The 20,832-nt window shown below is 38.8% G+C and overlaps 1 protein-coding gene across 2 annotated transcripts; it reads left to right on the top strand.

The window, feature by feature from the left end:
* Positions 1-9,111: 9,111 nt before the first annotated feature.
* LOC127933830 (uncharacterized) lies at positions 9,112-18,734 on the top strand. Of its 2 annotated transcripts, none has more exons than XM_052530847.1 (3): positions 9,112-9,943; positions 10,066-10,258; positions 18,360-18,734. In XM_052530847.1, the coding sequence occupies exons 1-3, from the start codon at positions 9,219-9,221 to the stop codon at positions 18,603-18,605; spliced, it is 1,164 nt and encodes a 387-aa protein (XP_052386807.1). In that variant the 5' UTR covers positions 9,112-9,218; the 3' UTR covers positions 18,606-18,734. The 2 variants fall into 2 exon arrangements, with proteins under 2 accessions (XP_052386807.1, XP_052386806.1); XM_052530846.1 differs by lacking the exon at positions 18,360-18,734 and adding an exon at positions 10,401-10,899.
* Positions 18,735-20,832: the final 2,098 nt, after the last annotated feature.

Here is a 20,832-nt window from a genome sequence, read left to right as displayed (position 1 = left end):
CCGTTGAGCTGTGTCTGAAATCGCTCACTCATTCACTAATCCAGGGCCGTGCAGAGACCTTTGGAGGGGCAGGTGCTCAAAGTATAAAAGGGGCACATGGAACAAGGCTTTAAAAAGCGCGGTTCAAAATATCAATACAGCAATATATTGTGATGCATTCCTTGCCAATTTGCGTATTGATATGGATGATTATGTATTGATACGGCAGCCAATGCTGTGATGCAGTTTTGAAAAAGAAAAAGATTAGAAGAGACAATTTTAAGTTTAAAAGCAAAAAAGTCTACATTTGCCTCTTTTTCTTCCTCTATCTCCATCTCCTCATCTGATCTATTACTTTCCAGTCTCTGTCCATCTAGGAACAAGGCACAATCTTCTATTTCATTATCAATCTATTATTTTAACCATCACTACTACTCTTGCACCTAATCAATAAGTCCGCCTTAAATATTGATACAAAACAATAAACAACTGAGTCATGCTATGAAAGCACTGTATAACTTATATAGGCTTATGTTTTATTTATTTTTCCTTTTTATTCAAAACAATTCCAAACATGCTTAATATATCAGGAAATATCTCGATTCTCAAACGTGTAAGTAAACGCATTTTGCACCTTTATAGATTGTTATTTAATCAATAAATGGAAAGGTAGTGTAATCTATTAACTACACATAAAACCCCGACTTTTTACTTAAGTGCCATATCATGCCATAAAATATTTTTAATACGACTGAATTTGCATTTAATGTATATTTTAATAACAATATTGTAAGTTACTTATTTTAACTCTTTCATTTTGCAGAGAGTAAAGAACATTTACATTATCAAATAACATATACATTCAGTCTAGCCAGAGTTCAGGCACTCTCAAAAACTCCCATTACAATCACTGAAGCACTTTATATTTCATTATGCACATCAGGATTGTTTTTAGTTTTTACTCTCTCTCTCTCTCTCTCTCTCTCTCTCTCTCTGAAGAAAGAATTCGCTAAATAATTCAGTCAGCGAGCAAGTGAACAAAAACACCGCGTTTCATGATGACTCTTCTGCACGTATCCGATTGGCCATTGCATTCGCGCAACAGAACCCTTGATTGGTTATCATCATGAAGCGTTGTACGAACGTCTCTGGCTCTGGCTTTTTTTTTTGTCGTTTGGAAGCTGCATTTAAAATCAACTTGGCTCAGAAATCTTTGAATGGGCATGACGCCTCTGCCCCTCGATGCCTGTGAAACGTTTCTCCCTCAAACAGCACGCTAACGTTACTCTACATTACAGGCTACACACCGCAATATAAACAACATATCTGCATGTTCTCAAATCACGTTGTTCTTGTAAAATAATAATAAGTAAATAAATATCAAAATCACTTCGCTGAGTATGAAACACCACTTACCAGCTTCCGCGGTGTTGAAAATATCGAGAAGGGTCTGGCTGCAGACCATGGGCGAGTGGAGCTCCACTCTCAAACCGGAAGTACGTCACCTCCACTTGAAAACATCAAGATGGCGTCGCCGGGAGTACTTCAAACTTAAAATCAGGTAATTTTATCTCTGCATCGCTAAAATGGTGAACTGACGCTGTTGTAACGTGCAGTGTAATAAAAACGCACAGGGCTTACGTGAAATTACTCACAAAAGGATTAATAAACACTATGGATTTATAGATTTATATCGCGAGCAATGTCAATGTCAATCCTGTAATGAAGAGACTTTGCAAATATCTTTAGTTCATTCTTCCATCCGCTGAAGTGAGGTTTAACCTTTAAAAAATTTACATCTATGAATCTAGTATTTGCACAAAGTAATTAAGTTATTTATCAAAAAGTCTAGGATCTTTTCCTTCAACAATACTCCAACCTTAACTGAGATCACAGTCAAAGGGTGTATTGATATCAAGTCAGTTTTGAAATTCCAGCCAAAAAGTCTGTACAGATTCACATTGGAAAAACATATGATCTACAGTTTCAATATCTTTCTCACAGAACCTGCATGACTTGTTCTCCCAATTAAATCTTTCTTGTAGGAAGTTATTAGATGGATAAATGTCCTTTAGGATTTTAAATGTTACTTCTTTGGCTTTAGGAAGAACTGGATAAGTAAAATAACACTTCCTTAATTTCTTTGCCTCTTCTTCACTAAATTCTTGAAGAACATACTTTCTTTTCAGTTGACTGGGGAAGTACAGTTTGGATAATACATTTCTGAACAACTTATTTGTTAATTGTTTGCTCTTTAAATTTTTACCTTCAGTACATGATGGATAGCATAGGTGTAACTTAGTTTTTGGTGGCTTGTGGTAAAATAATGTAGTAAATAATGAAAGGACACGATTGTTTTGTATGTGTATGCCTTTAGCATTTGTTATATACTGTTAAAAAGGTCATATGAGGTGGTTGTTTTCATATTTAATTTTTCATTCACTTCCAGGGATAGGATTGGCATGGAAGATGCAGCACTCTTTACATTTTAAATTTATGTTGCCACCCTAGAAGTCAAAGTCTTTTTACATGTGACATTAACATGTACATATTTATTTTTTCTATTTTTTTGTTCTGTTATTCTATTGTTTTACTTTTTGTTTCAGATCAAATGTATATCAAGTGTTATCCATCCTCATAACACCTCCACAAATAGAGACTGGAACTTCTGAGCACCATCACCTTGTCTGCTTTGGGACTGTCATAGGAGAATGATGCAGTACTATTCTGTGTTGAATTTACAAAACGTCAGTACACAGACATAGTTTTGTTCCAGTTTTGCTGTGCTCATGTCTTCTTTGTGTCCCCAGCCCAGCAATCAGATGCATCAGAACAACAAAGCACAACTGTGGTGCCCCAGGCACCTTCAGCAACAAGTAAATTGCTTTAACTTTAATGATAATGAAATGTCAGTATTGTAATTAAACTTGACCCATCTGACGTAATTGTTCATGCCAGAGATTTAACAACACTGTCAGTCAGGAGCATATTTAACAGGAGCCACACTCAACTGGCTTGATGGTGACTTCAGTAAGTGTGGTTGACCCTCTTGTTTTTGTGGCTATAATAATTAGGCTAAGTAATCTCACTCTCTTCCATTTCCCTAACATGAAACTTTTGACTGAAACATGAAAATGGTACTTAACCGGTGCATGAAGATATTTAAAGAAACACTATCACTATCTAAAGTACAGAAAGCCTTACATCATCTCTAGGTGCACTCACCTACAGCGCAGCCAGCTTCACAAAGACTGTGGGGCTGGTCACCAGGAAAATGGACAACAGGGAGTGCTTTTGGGGTTTTACTCCTCAGATGACCACCCTGGCTACTGTAGCTGGGATTGCTTCACAGACGATGGAGGTCTTGAAGAGTAAAGTGTGCGTGCGCACACATTGTGTTATTACTGTAACAATTATGGTCACTTGCAGTTAATTTGTTTTTAGTGTAGTGTAAGATGTGTTAATTATTATTATTACTCAAAAACCATTAAAACTTCTAAATTGTGGAAGTTATTCATTATGTTACTGTGGTTATTTTGTATGTTATTATTTCGATTAAAATACAAAATTCAACACACAAATTCTGGTTGAGGTATTATTTTAATAATTTATTTAATATTTCATTATTTTTTCACTGCTAAATATTACAAACATAGGGTTAACTTTCTAAAATGTATGGAATGTTACATTGTCAGTTGTACATTGGTAAAACAAACATGAACAAAAGGCAGAAGCCCTAAAAATATGGATTGTGGATGTCTGTAGTGCAAATTGCTGAGGGGAAATAAAAAAAAATTGCTGTCGTGTCATAAACCGTGAAAGATTAGTATATTATTTTTATTATTTCTACTAGGTAAAAGTAACAACGATAAAAGTACAGGACATATGAACATTACGTACAAAGAGGTGACATAACTTGCAAAGCACCCCTTATACATGTATATAACAAGTAATAATATAAAACGAAAGTTTGGTGGAGTTGACGTATTTTCGCTCTTGAATGGAGCTCCACTCGCCGCCATGGAGGTGACGTAATTCTACGGAAAGTGTTGCCCGGTCCAACATGGCGGCCGCATCATTAGTGGAGGCGACGTAATTCCACGGAAAGTATGGCCCGGTCCAACATGGCGGCGGCTTCGCTAGTGGAGGTGACGTATTTCCGCTCTTGAGTGGAGCTCCACTCGCCCATATGTCTGCAGCCAGACCCTCTTGAAAATATCCTCTGACAATTCAAAAATGCGCTGCAGCGTGAAGAATCATCCTGGTCGGATGAGGAGGTCGTCGTCGTCAGGTCAAAGGTCATCACGTTGGTCAGCTTATTGACGGCTAAAATATTATTCAAAATTTTACTAATATTTAGATTGGGCATGAGCAGGCATTCACAAAAGGAAACGTTATGACAAAAAAAAGAATTAGAGGAAATTTTGCTTTGACAAAAGGGCACTTTGGGCACCAAAGGGCAAAGGGGCAGGTGCCGCAGAGCGGGACTAGGCTTGATCTAAACTAAATGGTCCATTCCCTTTTTGTTTGATCTAAAAATGCTTTATAATGCTCAAGTTTTTACTAATTATTTCATAATATGAATAATGTGTACGGATTATTCAATTCAATTTGATGACATTTTACTATAGCCATAATCGACATCTTTAAACTTGAAAAGGGATTTTTTTAAAAGGCAGTTAAAACAGTTCGACCAAAGATAGTCGTAATATGGGTTTAAATAGCCTGGTTTTATTTAGAACCTTTTTTTTATGCAAAAAAAAGAAAAGAAGAAAAGACAAATAGCATAAATTTTGAGATAGGCCTATCATTCAATGTTCTGTTTCAGTTAACGCAACCTTTAATTAAAAAAAGGACCCGCTCTGAAGTCCCCAAAATGTTCTTTTGTTGCTCAATCCTGCCGATATAATTCTGCATGGAGAGGATACAAACCTTTTAACTGAGATGAAACTTGTATCTTTTGCCGAATGTGTGCGCAATCTCCGCAGCGAAGATGAATTCTGCATTCTCTGTGACACAGTTACAGCAATCACTAAAAATACACCTGTTTCAGCAAAACGGAGGCGACAGGTAAACAAGAACCTGACTGAATATGTAGTTGAAGAAACAACTGGAGCCAACATCATTGATAAAGTGGAGCTACGCAGGCTGTACTTCAGTGCTTTGGATCAGTGGCGTAGCCACCTAAAAATAGATGCAGAATTATGTTTTATAATCTCAATAAAAAAAATGTTTAATTAACTTGGGCTATTGTTGTTTACTTAAAATATATATATTTTTAAAATCAACCCTTTCACGCGTAAGTTCAAATTTTTTAACTGACCCCTTGTTTCCATGGCGACACTTCATGATTGTCACGTGCACACAGCAGCCACAATAACTAACTACTATTCGTTTTATTCAGTTTTTCATTTTTTATTAAAATATATAAACAAACTTGCTTACCATGTCAACTATCTAATATTCCGATTCTTCGTTTAAAAACCTTTATAAATTATCTTGATCTATAACCAGATGAGCGCTGCAGTTCAGAGTCCTGTGTCAGCTGGATTCAACGAACGTACAGCACTTGAATTCCCCAGTTTCTCCTGAAATAGATGAAAGTAAGTGGCTGTTGAACTGGACGAAGACTTGAGTAAACTTTATTGTTCTGCTATGTGTGTCTGATATATGACTAAAAACACGTCGGCAAATTACATTTGATTAGACGAGCAATGAACCACACATAGTCTCAGCTTGCGTTTGAGCGGGACCTTACAAAGAAAATGCGTAACGAATGGAAAGACCTCGTTCTGAGAAAGTTTAACTCTTCCACTCGTCGACTGCAGCTTTTCTAAAGGTAAGATGTGTTTTTGCTTTTTTGTCTTTGTTACTATATTGATTATAGCCAGTGCTGGTCCGTTTATTATTTATGAGAATGCTGTAGGCATTCCCCAGTGACACAACGAGGCCCCCTCGTTCCGTATGTCCTGGGGTCGAACCTGCTTGCATCGGAAGATTTTTACAGTGCTTTATACATTATTAGGTAATAGATCTTAATACTTGCACAACAATATTTAATGAGGTTAAATGCTTATAACGTTACAGTCCTTGTGGTTAGTCTGCATGAAATCAACAAGCTTGTTTGCTTTATTTAAAATACAGCATAAGCATTCTGAGCTCTCACGAATCTTTCTGCAGCATTGTGAGCAGAGCGGCAAGAGCGTTTTTTGACGCTCTGGACGGCGGCGGTGTGAACGCACAGATATAAGCTGTTGGATTCATGAATATTAATCAGGTTTTGTATGTTCGATCGAACTGATTTGCTGAAATCAAAACATGGACGATAATAGGTGAGCGCCGGCCAATGAGATTGCCGTTCGCGTAACAACTCCACCCACTACCGGAAAACCCAGCTGTTCTTAAAAGCTGAAGTCTTCCTTAGCAACTCCGTTATTTTGACAGGAAAGTACAACAAATAATATTGTTTAAATGTAGCACGTCACTGTCCATATAATCTAAAAATGTTGCAGAATGCTGGAGGAAAATGAACTTACCGTGGTCTGACAGAGACTTGACAGTATGCGGAAACTTGTGCTCGATAACAAATTAAACTCATCACGCGATCGTGTATATCATGAGCGCGTGCTATAAAACGTACTATAAATAACCAACAAATATATCACTCCGCCTGCGGCACTAACTTCAGCTGCAAACACTGTACTGGAAACAACGCCGCCGTTTCGTGCCTGTTTACACCGCGTTTCTCCACGGAGCTGTTTCGGATGATATTACACTTTATTGGGTGTTGTACACGCATCAGGGATGGAAATTAACTTTTTGTCCACTGGCCGGGTGAAACAGTACTATGCTATTTTTATGTATCCGCCACTGTGCCCGGTAGGTGAAGCGAGTTTACCCGCCACAACACAAAAACACCTGCATTTGGCTGGTGGAGGGTTCTAATTTCCATCCCTGCGGTCATGAAGTTTGCGTTGTAAGTGTAACGTGAAATACAAAGAGACTTTCTTATTAATTTAAAATCCCAAAAATGGCTGCGAGGAGAGCTTCACGGTTTACTCAAGAGCAATCAATGGTTGCCAGGGCAACTGAGGCACGTCACTATGGAATGTTCGTGCATGACGTCACACTGGGCCACTATAAAAGCTGATTTAGGAATTGAAACAATTTATTTAATCGTTGCTTGTTATGCGAGTAATATCAGTGAGTAAATATCTGTCTGAACGAGTATGAAAATCTTGCTTAATCGTCTTGTCAAAAAAGACCAGAAATTCAGTTTGATAATATCAAACGGCTCAAGAGAGATCACTCTCAGAACTGTGTAAACGAGAACTGTTGAAAGTCTGTGTAGAACATTAAGAGTTCTCCTTCAAGATCAGAGATGGCTTTTAACAAGAATACATCTTTTTCATCATCATCTTCATCGTCCTCGGTTGTGGATGAAATGTCAGAGATGTCGCTGAGGAACACATCTCTGGACTCATCCGACGAGGATGTTTCCTCCAGTCACTGTACCGACAGGCTTGTGAAAAATCAACTGCTGATGAACAAATTCCTGGACCTTCAATACAGAGCCCGAGAGCGCCAAGAGGAGTTTCAGTCACTGCTGGAGCGATTTAACTATATACGTTAGTAATCTGGTTTTAATTATACACTTATACAAATAATAAAAAAAAAGAATAAAAATTAATCAGACACTCATATTTAGGCATGTATTGGTATTCAGTTGTACCTAAATGCATTGCAAACTGATTAACCAGTAAAAGTAAAATGTTAAAATTGTTATTAAAATAAAAATAATAGAAGAAATATTCATAATTTTATTTTTTAAACCGTGAAATAAATAATAATATGCATGGCTTTTTTTCTTCGTTTTCAAACATTAAACAATCGATCTTTAACCTTCATTTTTTTTGACGGAGAGCTGTAGAGTGCCCTTAAAACTTCACTTTTGTTGACAAGCATTTCAGGAAAGATGGATGATGCATAATACATTTACAGATTTACTATAAAGTTTCATTTTGATTAACTGTGCAGCCCTAAGCCATATATTGATCTGCTTTTGAATATAATCTAACTGTACTTAACAGTTAACAATATTTATGAACTTTACTTCTTGCAGAGGAATCGCTAGAATGGGAGATTGAAAAAGTGGAGAAATCCATGGTCAACATGGAGTGGCTGGAGGACTTGCAGAAGATCGTTGATGAGTTCCAGGCCAATATGGCATTCAATGTGAGCCGCCTTCGAGAGAGCTTCAGAAAAATGCAGGAGGTTGCCTCGAAAAAAGTTCTGACCGTGAAGGCTAAAGGTAAGTTAATGTACACACACACCTTCATTCAAAGCATATTTGAATCACTTTGGTTGCAGTGTGATCTAAAATGGTGTGTCAAGGTAGCTTACAGTGTAAAATGTGTTGGTTTTCAGGTAAACCAAGAAAAGATCTGGATGCCAAAACAGTTAAAAGCATTCAGTCTCTGCCGACTTGTCCCACGGTAGCACAATTGAAGGAAAATTCAACTGTTGCATCAACATACTCATCAAACCTGATCAATGCCTTGAATAACATCACCAAATCACCCTCCTGCAGTCCAGCCACAAGTAAGGCACTAAAACTATCAGCAGCGACCATTGAAAACCTCAACAAGGCATTTCAAGATCACTGCTTGGAAATTAAGACTCTCAAGACACCTCAGAAACAGAGCAAGGTGATTCAAGATGTGAACAGAGAAATCTTAGTTTCTCCTGTGCACCAAAATAGATCTGCAGGTCAGCAGCAGAAGGTGCAGAAATTGCCTGCCTTTCCTGTGAAACCCAAGGCAGATGCTTTTGGTTTCCCTCAGGTCAAAGAGCTTGTACGGGAGACAAATGTCGAAGTGTTGCCTTTAGATAGACCAGTGGTAACATTAGACACAGCTCCAAAAGACCTCCAGAGTCCATCTGCTGATGGCCCGTTTCCTCCTGGCCTTGACAGGACTTTTGCTCTCCCCAAGGTCACACGATCTGTCGAGGAGACAAAAGTTTCCGCAGAGCAAGAGGCAAACGTCAAATCATTTGAAGAGACACAAGTTGATGCAGAGACAATGGAGAGAACAGAGACATCATTTGAAGAGACGATGGCTCAGAAAAACCTTAAGTGTCCATTTCCTCGTAGCTTCCATCGTCCGTCCCCCGTCAGATCTTCTGCTCTTCCTCAGATTTTGCAGTCTGTGGAGGAACCAGAAGTTGATACGGAGACAATGGAGATAACAGAGACACCATTTGAAGAGACAATGGTTCAGGAAGACCTCCAAAGTCCATTTCCTCGTAGCTTCCATCGTCCGTCCCCCGTCAGATCTTCTGCTCTTCCTCAGATTTTGCAGTCTGTGGAGGAACCAGAAGTTGATACGGAGACAATGGAGATAACAGAGACACCATTTGAAGAGACAATGGTTCAGGAAGACCTCCAAAGTCAATTTCCTCATAGCTTTCATCGTCCATCCCTCGACAGACCTTTTGCTCTTCCTCAGATTTCACAGTCTGTAGAGGAGACAAAAGTTTGTGATATGTCAGCGGAAGAACGTCAGAGTCTGTCTTCTGTCCACACCCATCCTTCCTCGTCTGTGAAACTGCCCAAAATTCAGACTCAAGTAAAGCCTTCACTTCAGAAGTCTGAGAAACCCGAGCCTCGCAAATATGATTCTGCAGTCTCGGGCAGCATTGAGGAGCAGTACAAGAAGAACAGCGAGGAGGACGGAGACAAACTGCTTCATGCAAGCATGAGAGAACCATCATTCATAATTGACATCAAAGCTCAAGAAAACAACCTCCAGAAGCTGGATCGAGCTTTTCAAAATAACAACATTTCCTCTGAAATGTATAACCTGTGCAGAGGAACCGTCAATCAGACACTTAAGAGTGTTGAGCTGCGTCTCGGATGTCTTTTACGGAGATACATCAAACATGTCCAAATGAAGCAATTAAGGTAAGAAAAACTTCCTTTGGCTAATGGATTATTTGATTATATCTTTTGTGGTAAATCATTTTATAATGTGCCATAAAAAAAATTCTAATTTTGGCTCATTGCATTTTTTCTCTGTTATATAGGAAGACGCTCGATGGAAATTTCAAGGCGACCAGAAATTTAAGGGATGGACTGGAGTTCAAAAAAGTCCATTCTCAGCTCTGCAAGTTTGACCGTTTCCAGCAGAGTGTAAACAAAATCTGGGACGCCAAGCAAGCCTCCACCGATGAGACACGAGGACTCTGCATCGCACGGACGGCCCATTTATACCAGCAGGTCAGTATGAATTAGACAAAATGGCATTAAAGCATTGATACTGAGTGTAACACTAGTTTTTCATGTTCTTATAATGTAAACAACATTAATTATATGGCAGATGTTAATAATAATATGAAACATGTTGTTGTCCTGCCTACAGGTGAATGCGGTGCATGGCCTACATCTGGCAGGCATATCATTTGAGCAAAGGCATGTATCACTTCCTCTGCTCACTGTGACACCCATGCGGTTCAGCTCCAATCTGCGTCCATCTCCTCCTCGGGGACCGCGAACTTCACCCAGCAGAGCCAGTCCAGCACGTCATCCTCAAATCCACCCCAAACCTCTGCACCACACGACCAGGAACACACCAGGCAGTTTCCTGAAGATCAGTCACATTCAATAATGATGGCCAGTGTCAACATAATGGCTTGTATCTGAACCCAAGAAGAGATTATTGAAATGTCACAAAGATAAAACAAAAGCGAGGACGCATCAGGAACAGACTCTGGATAAAACAGAAGCACCGGCCTGTAGACATAGGAAGATGGTTTCATTTACATTTGTTACACTGCACTGCTCAGTCAGCGGTTATTGACATCTAAATGTAGCCACTGATTGGTTAACCCATATTAGTGATTTCAAGCTTTGCCAGTCAAATAGCCTATGTTATATTAAGGAAGAGCCATGTCTTAATCAGTGTGTATATATATATATATAATTTTTTTTTAAAGCTTATATTGTAATAAATATATGAATAAACATATGAATAATAAAAATGATAAATAATAAAGATATGAATCTCTCTTTATTGTTGGGCACTTAAGTATTTTGATCAATTGATCGAAACACACCACTGAGTAGATTTGATTTTATCGAAAGAAGACAAGAAGGGCAAATAATTTGCACTGATTCATAAAAAAAATAAAACAATATGAAAACTTCATAACGTAAGAGATCTCTGCTGCACGTCTCAGGTAAGGGTGGTGCTAAGTGGTCATCACCCGCAACCGAGGTTTAAAAATTTCCATTTCTAAGCATTTATTCAACGAAAGGTAATATATTTAACAAATTGTGATAACATATTACTCATTTCATAAAGGCTGTAGTACTGTGGGAAACATAAATTAAATAGAAATGCACATTTTTGCTGCTCTAGTTGTCTTCCCTCCCAAGCTGAAGTTTTGAAATAATTAAATAATAAGACACAGATACGTTTGTAGTGGTTTGTTTCAGGCTTTGTATACAAATTGTGGTTGCACTTTATTTTACAGTATGTGTACTAACATGTACTTATAGAGTACTTACAGGGTATTTTTCTAAGAAAGTTCTGGTAACACAAGGTAACTACAATGGGGTAGGGTTAGGTTTAGGGGTAGGTTCAGGGTTAGTACTAAGCTATTACATAGTTATTGTAATTACTATAATAAGTACATAGTATGTACATGAGGAACAGGACTGTAACATAAAGTGCTACCCAAATTGTACTAGTCTCTCTCCAATGACAACTAGGTAGTCTAATCAAAGCAAACTATTAAAAATAAAGCCCCACAAATGAATATATACAGTATTGTTCAAAATAATAGCTGTACAATGTGACTAACCAGAATAATCAAGGTTTTTAGTATATTTTTTATTGCTACGTGGCAAACAAGTTACCAGTAGGTTCAGTAGATTGTCAGAAAACAAACAAGACCCAGCATTCATGATATGCACGCTCTTAAGGCTGTGCAATTGGGCAATTAGTTGAAAGGGGTGTGTTCAAAAAAATAGCAGTGTCTACCTTTGACTGTACAAACTCAAAACTATTTTGTACAAACATTTTTTTTTTCTGGGATTTAGCAATCCTGTGAATCACTAAACTAATATTTAGTTGTATGACCACAGTTTTTTAAAACTGCTTGACATCTGTGTGGCATGGAGTCAACCAACTTGTGGCACCTCTCAGCTGTTATTCCACTCCATGATTCTTTAACAACATTCCACAGTTCATTCACATTTCTTGGTTTTGCTTCAGAAACAGCATTTTTGATATCACCCCACAAGTTCTCAATTGGATTAAGGTCTGGAGATTGGGCTGGCCACTCCATAACATTAATTTTGTTGGTTTGGAACCAAGACTTTGCCCGTTTACTAGTGTGTTTTGGGTCATTGTCTTGTTGAAACAACCATTTCAAGGGCATGTCCTCTTCAGCATAGGGCAACATGACCTCTTCAAGTATTTTAACATATGCAAACTGATCCATGATCCCTGGTATGCGATAAATAGGCCCAACACCATAGTAGGAGAAACATGCCCATATCATGATGCTTGCACCTCCATGCTTCACTGTCTTCACTGTGTACTGTGGCTTGAATTCAGAGTTTGGGGGTCGTCTCACAAACTGCCTGTGGCCCTTGGACCCAAAAAGAACAATTTTACTCTCATCAGTCCACAAAATGTTCCTCCATTTCTCTTTAGGCCAGTTGATGTGTTCTTTGGCAAATTGTAACCTCTTCTGCACATGCCTTTTTTTAACAGAGGGACTTTGCGGGGGATTCTTGAAAATAGATTAGCTTCACACAGACGTCTTCTAACTGTCACAGTACTTACAGGTAACTCCAGACTGTCTTTGATCATCCTGGAGGTGATCATTGGCTGAGCCTTTGCCATTCTGGTTATTCTTCTATCCATTTTGATGGTTGTCTTCCGTTTTCTTCCACGTCTCTCTGGTTTTGCTCTCCATTTTAAGGCAGTGGAGATCATTTTAGCTGAACAGCCTATCATTTTTTGCACCTCTTTATAGGTTTTCCCCTCTCTAATCAACTTTTTAATCAAAGTATGCTGTTCTTCTGAACAATGTCTTGAACGACCCATTTTCCTCAGCTTTCAAATGCATGTTCAACAAGTGTTGGCTTCATCCTTAAATAGGGGCCACCTGATTCACACCTGTTTCTTCACAAAATTGATGACCTCAGTGATTGAATGCCACACTGCTATTTTTTTTAACACACCCCTTTCAACTAATTCAACTAATTGCCCAATTGCACAGCCTTAAGAGCGTGCATATCATGAATGCTGGGTCTCATTTGTTTTCTGAGAATCTACTGAACCTACTGGTAACTTGTTTGCCACGTAGCAATAAAAAAAAATACGAAAAACCTTGATTATTCTGGTTAGTCACATTGTACTGCTATTATTTTGAACAATACTGTAAAAAGCGAAATACACCAAACAGTAAAAACTATAGGTAAGATAGGTTAAATTAACTTATTGATTGATTTTTATGTGTGCCTGTAATCAATCAAGCAAAACATGAAAGACAATTTATCATATTACACAAACTATCCATTGTATTGGTAGGTTGCAGTTAATGCTAATTAATGCTTAACACTGACACTTTGTTACCTGTTCAAAATAATCCATTAAAACAAATAGAGATTTGAGGAGCGTGCACTGATATTTTCAGTTCCATTCGTTTGCACGTTGTTTAAAAGGACGCGCCCACAATAAGGGAACTAATGAATATTCATGTGAAGTCCACCCACTGGAACAGTTTTTAAAAGCATTAAGTCTTCCATAGGAACTCCATTATTTTGACAGGAAAATACAACAAATAATACTGTTTAAATGTAGCACATCAGCCATGACACATAAACATGACTCTTTATATGGCGATAAAAGAACGCTTTGTTGGGTTTTTTTAAGTGGGCATTGGGGGTGCGCCAACTCAGTTGGGACATAGAAGGGGGTGCGCAGGAAAAAAAGTTTGGGAACCGCTGCACTAGAGTTTACTGTACATTATACAAGTGTGTTGCGCATCCATTGAGGAAAAAAGCACAGACCGTCTGACGGAGAGTCAGTTTCCGCGAGTGAAAATATCTGTGTTAAATTTAGCCTCCAACTAACACACTGGCGAGTAAAATCACGCGATATTTTATATCATGAGCGCGTGCAATAAAAACGTACTGTAAATAACCAACAAATATATCACTCCGCCGGCGGCACTAACTTCAGCTGCAAACACTGTACTGGAAACAACGCCGCCGTTTCGAGCCCGGTTTACACCGCCTTTCTCCACGGAGTTGCTTCGGATGATATTACACTTTATTGGGTGTTGTACACGCATCAGGGATGGAAATTAACTTTTTGTCCACTGGCCAAGTAAAACAGTACTATGCTATTTTTATTTACCCGCCACTGTGCCCGGTAGGTGAAGCGAGTTTACCCGCCACAACACAAAAACACCTGCATTTGGCTGGTGGAGGGTGCTAATTTCCATCCCTGTGGTCATGAAGTTTGTGTTGTAAGTGTAATGTGAAATACAAAGAGACTTTCCTTTTAGTTTAAAAACCCCAAAATGGCTGTGGGGAAAGCTTTACCGTTTACTCAAAAAGAGCAATCAATGGTTGCCAGGGCAACTGAGACACGTCACTATGGAATGTTCGTGGATGACGTCACACTGGGCCACTATAAAAGCTGATTTAGGAATTGAAACAATTTATTTCATCGTTGCATGTTATGCGAGTAATATCAGTGAGTGAATATCTGTCTGAACGAGTACGAAAATCTTGCTTAATCGTCTTGTCAAAAAAGACCAGAAATTCAGTTTGATAATATCAAACGGCTCAAGAGAGATCACTCTCAGAACTGTGTAAACGAGAACTTTTGAAAGTCTGTGTAGAACATTAAGAGTTCTCCTTCAAGATCAGAGATGGCTTTTAACAAGAATACATCTTTTTCATCATCATCTTCATCGTCCTCGGTTGTGGATGAAATGTCAGAGATGTCGCTGAGGAACACATCTCTGGACTCATCCGACGAGGATGTTTCCTCCAGTCACTGTACCGACAGGCTTGTGAAAAATCAACTGCTGATGAACAAATTCCTGGACCTTCAATACAGAGCCCGAGAGCGCCAAGAGGAGTTTCAGTCACTGCTGGAGCGATTTAACTATATACGTTAGTAATCTGGTTTTAATTATACACTTATACATATGTAGTTCAGTAGCCTACTCAGACCAATGAGTCAAATAGAGTGGTCAAGTTAATGGTCTTTAATTGGCCTGATTCCTCAAGACCTCACATAAAACTAGAACTTCAAATAATCATAAAAAAAGAATAGAAATGAATCAGACACGCATATTTAGGCATGTATTCAGTTCTACCTAAATGCATTGCAAACTGATTAACCAGTAAAAGTAAAATTTTAAAATTGTTATTAAAATAAAAACAATAGAAGAAATATTCATAATTTTAGTGTTTAAAAGTGTAAAATCAATAATAATATGCATGGCTTTTTTTCTTCATTTTCAAACATTAAACAATCGATCTTTAACCTTCATTTTTTTGACGGAGAGCTGTAGAGTGCCCTTAAAACTTCACTTTTGTTGACAAGCATTTCAGGAAAGATGGATGATGCATAATACATTTACAGATTTACTATAAAGCCCCAAATTGGGATCAGATGCAGAGATGAGATCTGCACTTGACTTTGAGACAAGCAGCGCATATATTTAATTAAATCGCAGCCTTTGAGATTTGACAGTGACAACAAGCCAATTCACGATTTCAGTTTCATTTTGATTAACTGTGCAGCCCTAAGCCATATATTGATCTGTTTTTGAATATAATCTAACTGTACTTAACAGTTAACAATACTTATGAACTTTACTTCTTGCAGAGGAATCTCTAGAATGGGAGATTGAAAAAGTGGAGAAATCCATGGTCAACATGGAGTGGCTGGAGGACTTGCAGAAGATCGTTGATGAGTTCCAGGCCAATATGGCATACAATGTGAGCCGCCTTCGAGAGAGCTTCAGAAAAATGCAGGAGGTTGCCTCGAAAAAAGTTCTGACCGTGAAGGCTAAAGGTAAGTTAATGTACACACACACCATCATTCATTAAAAAGCATATTTGAATCACTTTGGTTGCAGTGTGATCTAAAATGGTGTCAAGGTAGCTTACAGCGTAAAATGTGTTGGTTTTCAGGTAAACCAAGAAAAGATCTGGATGCCATAACAGTTAAAAGCATTCAGTCTCTGCCGACTTGTCCCACGGTAGCACAATTGAAGGCAAATTCAACTGTTGCATCAACGTACTCATCAAACCTGATCAACGCCTTGAATAACATCACCAAATCACCCTCCTGCAGTCCAGCCACAAGTAAGGCACTAAAACTATCAGCAGCGACCATTGAAAACCTCAACAAGGCATTTCAAGATCACTGCTTGGAAATTAAGACTCTCAAGACACCTCAGAAAAAGAGCAAGGTGATTCAAGATGTGAACAGAGAAATCTTAGTTTCTCCTGTGCACCAAAATAGGTCTGCAGGTCAGCAGCAGAAGGTGCAGAAATTGCCTGCCTTTCCTGTGAAACCCAAGGCAGATGCTTTTGGTTTCCCTCAGGTCAAAGAGCTTGTACGGGAGACAAATGTCGAAGTGTTGCCTTTAGATAGACCAGTGGTAACATTAGACACAGCTCCAAAAGACCTCCAGAGTCCATCTGCTGATGGCCCGTTTCCTCCTGACCTTGACAGGACTTTTGCTCTCCCCAAGGTCACACAATCTGTCGAGGAGACAAAAGTTTCCACAGAGCAAGAGGCAAACGTCAAATCATTTGAAGAGACACAAGTTGATTCAGAGACAATGGAGAGAACAGAGACATCATTTGAAGAGACGATGGCTCAGAAAAACCTTAAGTGTCCATTTCTTCATAGCTTCCATCGTCCGTCCCCCGTCAGATCTTCTGCTCTTCCTCAGATTTTGCAGTATGTGGAGGAACCAGAAGTTGATACAGAGACAATGGAGATAACAGAGACACCATTTGAAGAGACAGTGGTTCAGGAAGACCTCCAAAGTCCATTTCCTCGTAGCTTCCATCGTCCGTCCCCCATCAGATCTTCTGCTCTTCCTCAGATTTTGCAGTCTGTGGAGGAACCAGAAGTTGATACAGAGACAATGGAGATAACAGAGACACCATTTGAAGAGACAGTGGTTCAGGAAGACCTCCAAAGTCCATTTCCTCGTAGCTTCCATCGTCCGTCCCCCATCAGATCTTCTGCTCTTCCTCAGATTTTGCAGTCTGTGGAGGAACCAGAAGTTGATACGGAGACAATGGATATAACAGAGACACCATTTGAAGAGACAATGGTTCAGGAAGACCTCCAAAGTCAATTTCCTCATAGCTTTCATCGTCCATCCCTCGACAGATCTTTTGCTCTTCCTCAGATTTCACAGTCTGTAGAGGAGACAAAAGTTTGTGATATGTCAGCGGAAGAACGTCAGAGTCTGTCTTCTGTCCACACCCATCCTTCCTCGTCTGTGAAACTGCCCAAAATTCAGACTCAAGTAAAGCCTTCACTTCAGAAGTCTGAGAAACCCGAGCCTCGCAAATATGATTCTGCAGTCTCGGGCAGCATTGAGGAGCAGTACAAGAAGAACAGCGAGGAGGACGGAGACAAACTGCTTCATGCAAGCATGAGAGAACCATCATTCATAATTGACATCAAAGCTCAAGAAAACAACCTCCAGAAGCTGGATCGAGCTTTTCAAAATAACAACATTTCCTCTGAAATGTATAACCTGTGCAGAGGAACCGTCAATCAGACACTTAAGAGTGTTGAGCTGCGTCTCGGATGTCTTTTACGGAGATACATCAAACATGTCCAAATGAAGCAATTAAGGTAAGAAAAACTTCCTTTGGCTAATGGTTTATTTGATTATATCTTTTGTGGTAAATCATTTTATAATGTGCCATAAAAAAATTCTAATTTTGGCTCATTGCATTTTTTCTCTGTTATATAGGAAGACGCTCGATGGAAATTTTAAGGCGACCAGAAATTTAAGGGATGGACTGGAGTTCAAAAAAGTCCATTCTCAGCTCTGCAAGTTTGACCGTTTCCAGCAGAGTGTAAACAAAATCTGGGACGCCAAGCAAGCCTCCACCGATGAGACACGAGGACTCTGCATCGCACGGACGGCCCATTTATACCAGCAGGTCAGTATGAATTAGACAAAATGGCATTAAAGCATTGATACTGAGTGTAACACTAGTTTTTCATGTTCTTATAATGTAAACAACATTAATTATATGGCAGATGTAAATAATAATATGAAACATGTTGTTGTCCTGCCTACAGGTGAATGCGGTGCATGGCCTACATCTGGCAGGCATATCATTTGAGCAAAGGCATGTATCACTTCCTCTGCTCACTGTGACACCCATGCGGTTCAGCTCCAATCTGCGTCCATCTCCTCCTCGGGGACCGCGAACTTCACCCAGCAGAGCCAGTCCAGCACGTCATCCTCAAATCCACCCCAAACCTCTGCACCACACGACCAGGAACACACCAGGCAGTTTCCTGAAGATCAGTCACATTCAATAATGATGGCCAGTGTCAACATAATGGCTTGTATCTGAACCCAAGAAGAGATTATTGAAATGTCACAAAGATAAAACAAAAGCGAGGACGCATCAGGAACAGACTCTGGATAAAACAGAAGCACCGGCCTGTAGACATAGGAAGATGGTTTCATTTACATTTGTTACACTGCACTCCTCAGTCAGCGGTTATTGACATCTAAATGTAGCCACTGATTGGTTAACCCATATTAGTGATTTCAAGCTTTGCCAGTCAAATAGCCTATGTTATATTAAGGAAGAGCCATGTCTTAATCAGTGTGTATATATATATATAATTTTTTTTTAAAGCTTATATTGTAATAAATATATGAATAAACATATGAATAATAAAAATGATAAATAATAAAGATATGAATCTCTCTTTATTGTTGGGCACTTAAGTATTTTGATCAATTGATCGAAACACACCACTGAGTAGATTTGATTTTATCGAAAGAAGACAAGAAGGGCAAATAATTTGCACTGATTCATAAAAAAAATAAACCAATGTGAAAACTTCATAACGTAAGAGATCTCTGCTGCACGTCTCAGGTAAGGGTGGTGCTAAGTGGTCATCGCCCGCAACCTAGGTTTAAAAATTTCCATTTCTAAGCATTTATTCAACGAAAGGTAATATATTTAACAAATTGTGATAACATATTACTCATTTCATAAAGGCTGTAGTACTGTGGGAAACATAAATTAAATAGAAATGCACATTTTTGCTGCTCTAGTTGTCTTCCCTCCCAAGCTGAAGTTTTGAAATAATTAAATAATAAGACACAGATACGTTTGTAGTGGTTTGTTTCAGGCTTTGTATACAAATTGTGGTTGCACTTTATTTTACAGTATGTGTACTAACATGTACTTATAGAGTACTTACAGTGTATTTTTCTAAGAAAGTTCTGGTAACACAAGGTAACTACAATGGGGTAGGGTTAGGTTTAGGGGTAGGTTCAGGGTTAGTACCTAGTTATTGAAATTATTATAATAAGTACATAGTATGTACATGAGGAACAGGACTGTAACATAAAGTGCTACCCAAATTGTACTAGTCTCTCTCCAATGACAACTAGGTAGTCTAATCAAAGCAAACTATTAAAAATAAAGCCCCACAAATGAATATATAAAAAGCGAAATACACCAAACAGTAAAAACTATAGGTAAGATAGGTTAAATTAACTTATTGATTGATTTTTACGTGTGCCTGTAATCAATCAAGCAAAACATGAAAGACAATTTATCATATTACACAAACTATCCATTGTATTGGTAGGTTGCAGTTAATGCTAATTAATGCTTAACACTGACACTTTGTTACCTGTTCAAAATAATCCATTAAAACAAATAGAGATTTGAGGAGCGTGCACTGATATTTTCAGTTCCATTCGTTTGCACGTTGTTTAAAAGGACGCGCCCACAATAAGGGAACTAATGAATATTCATGTGAAGTCCACCCACTGGAACAGTTTTTAAAAGCATCAAGTCTTCCATAGGAACTCCATTATTTTGACAGGAAAATACAACAAATAATATTGTTTAAATGTAGCACATCAGCCATGACACATAAACATGACTCTTTATATGGCGATAAAAGAACGCTTTGTTGGGTTTTTTTAAGTGGGCATTGGGGGTGCGCCAACTCAGTTGGGACATAGAAGGGGGTGCGCAGGAAAAAAAGTTTGGGAACCGCTGCACTAGAGTTTACTGTACATTATACAAGTGCGTTGCGCATCCATTGAGGAAAAAAGCACAGATCGTCTGACGGAGAGTCAGTTTCCGCGAGTGAAAATATCTGTGTTAAATTTAGCCTCCAACTAACACACTGGCGAGTAAAATCACGCGATATTTTATATCATGAGCGCGTGCTATAAAAACGTACTGTAAATAACCAACAAATATATCACTCCGCCGGCGGCACTAACTTCAGCTGCAAACACTGTACTGGAAACAACGCCGCCGTTTCGAGCCCGGTTTACACCGCCTTTCTCCACGGAGTTGCTTCGGATGATATTACACTTTATTGGGTGTTGTACACGCATCAGGGATGGAAATTAACTTTTTGTCCACTGGCCAGGTAAAACAGTACTATGCTATTTTTATTTACCCGCCACTGTGCCCGGTCCCAGATAGCAAACAGTCATTGAAACTATGCTGAATCAACATCCCGTTGTCAACATTAAGTCATTGAATCAACATCGAACTCTGAT

This window comes from Carassius gibelio, chromosome A18 (genome assembly GCF_023724105.1).
Source record: "Carassius gibelio isolate Cgi1373 ecotype wild population from Czech Republic chromosome A18, carGib1.2-hapl.c, whole genome shotgun sequence".
Taxonomy (NCBI): Eukaryota; Metazoa; Chordata; class Actinopteri; order Cypriniformes; family Cyprinidae; genus Carassius; species Carassius gibelio.
The sequence above is the reverse complement of the archived record's forward strand: the minus strand, read 5'-3'. Positions and strand labels throughout refer to the sequence as shown.

What these genes read in the sequence shown, in the direction of transcription:
- LOC127933830 (XM_052530847.1), top strand. Translation starts at nt 9,219, where the DNA reads ATGGAGATAACAGAGACACCATTTGAAGAGACAATGGTTCAGGAAGAC. An exon ending in GTCCAAATGAAGCAATTAAG is followed by an intron (nt 9,944 to 10,065) that starts GTAAGAAAAACT and finishes TCTGTTATATAG; the next exon opens with GAAGACGCTCGATGGAAATT. An exon ending in CGGCCCATTTATACCAGCAG is followed by an intron (nt 10,259 to 18,359) that starts GTCAGTATGAAT and finishes TCCTGCCTACAG; the next exon opens with GTGAATGCGGTGCATGGCCT.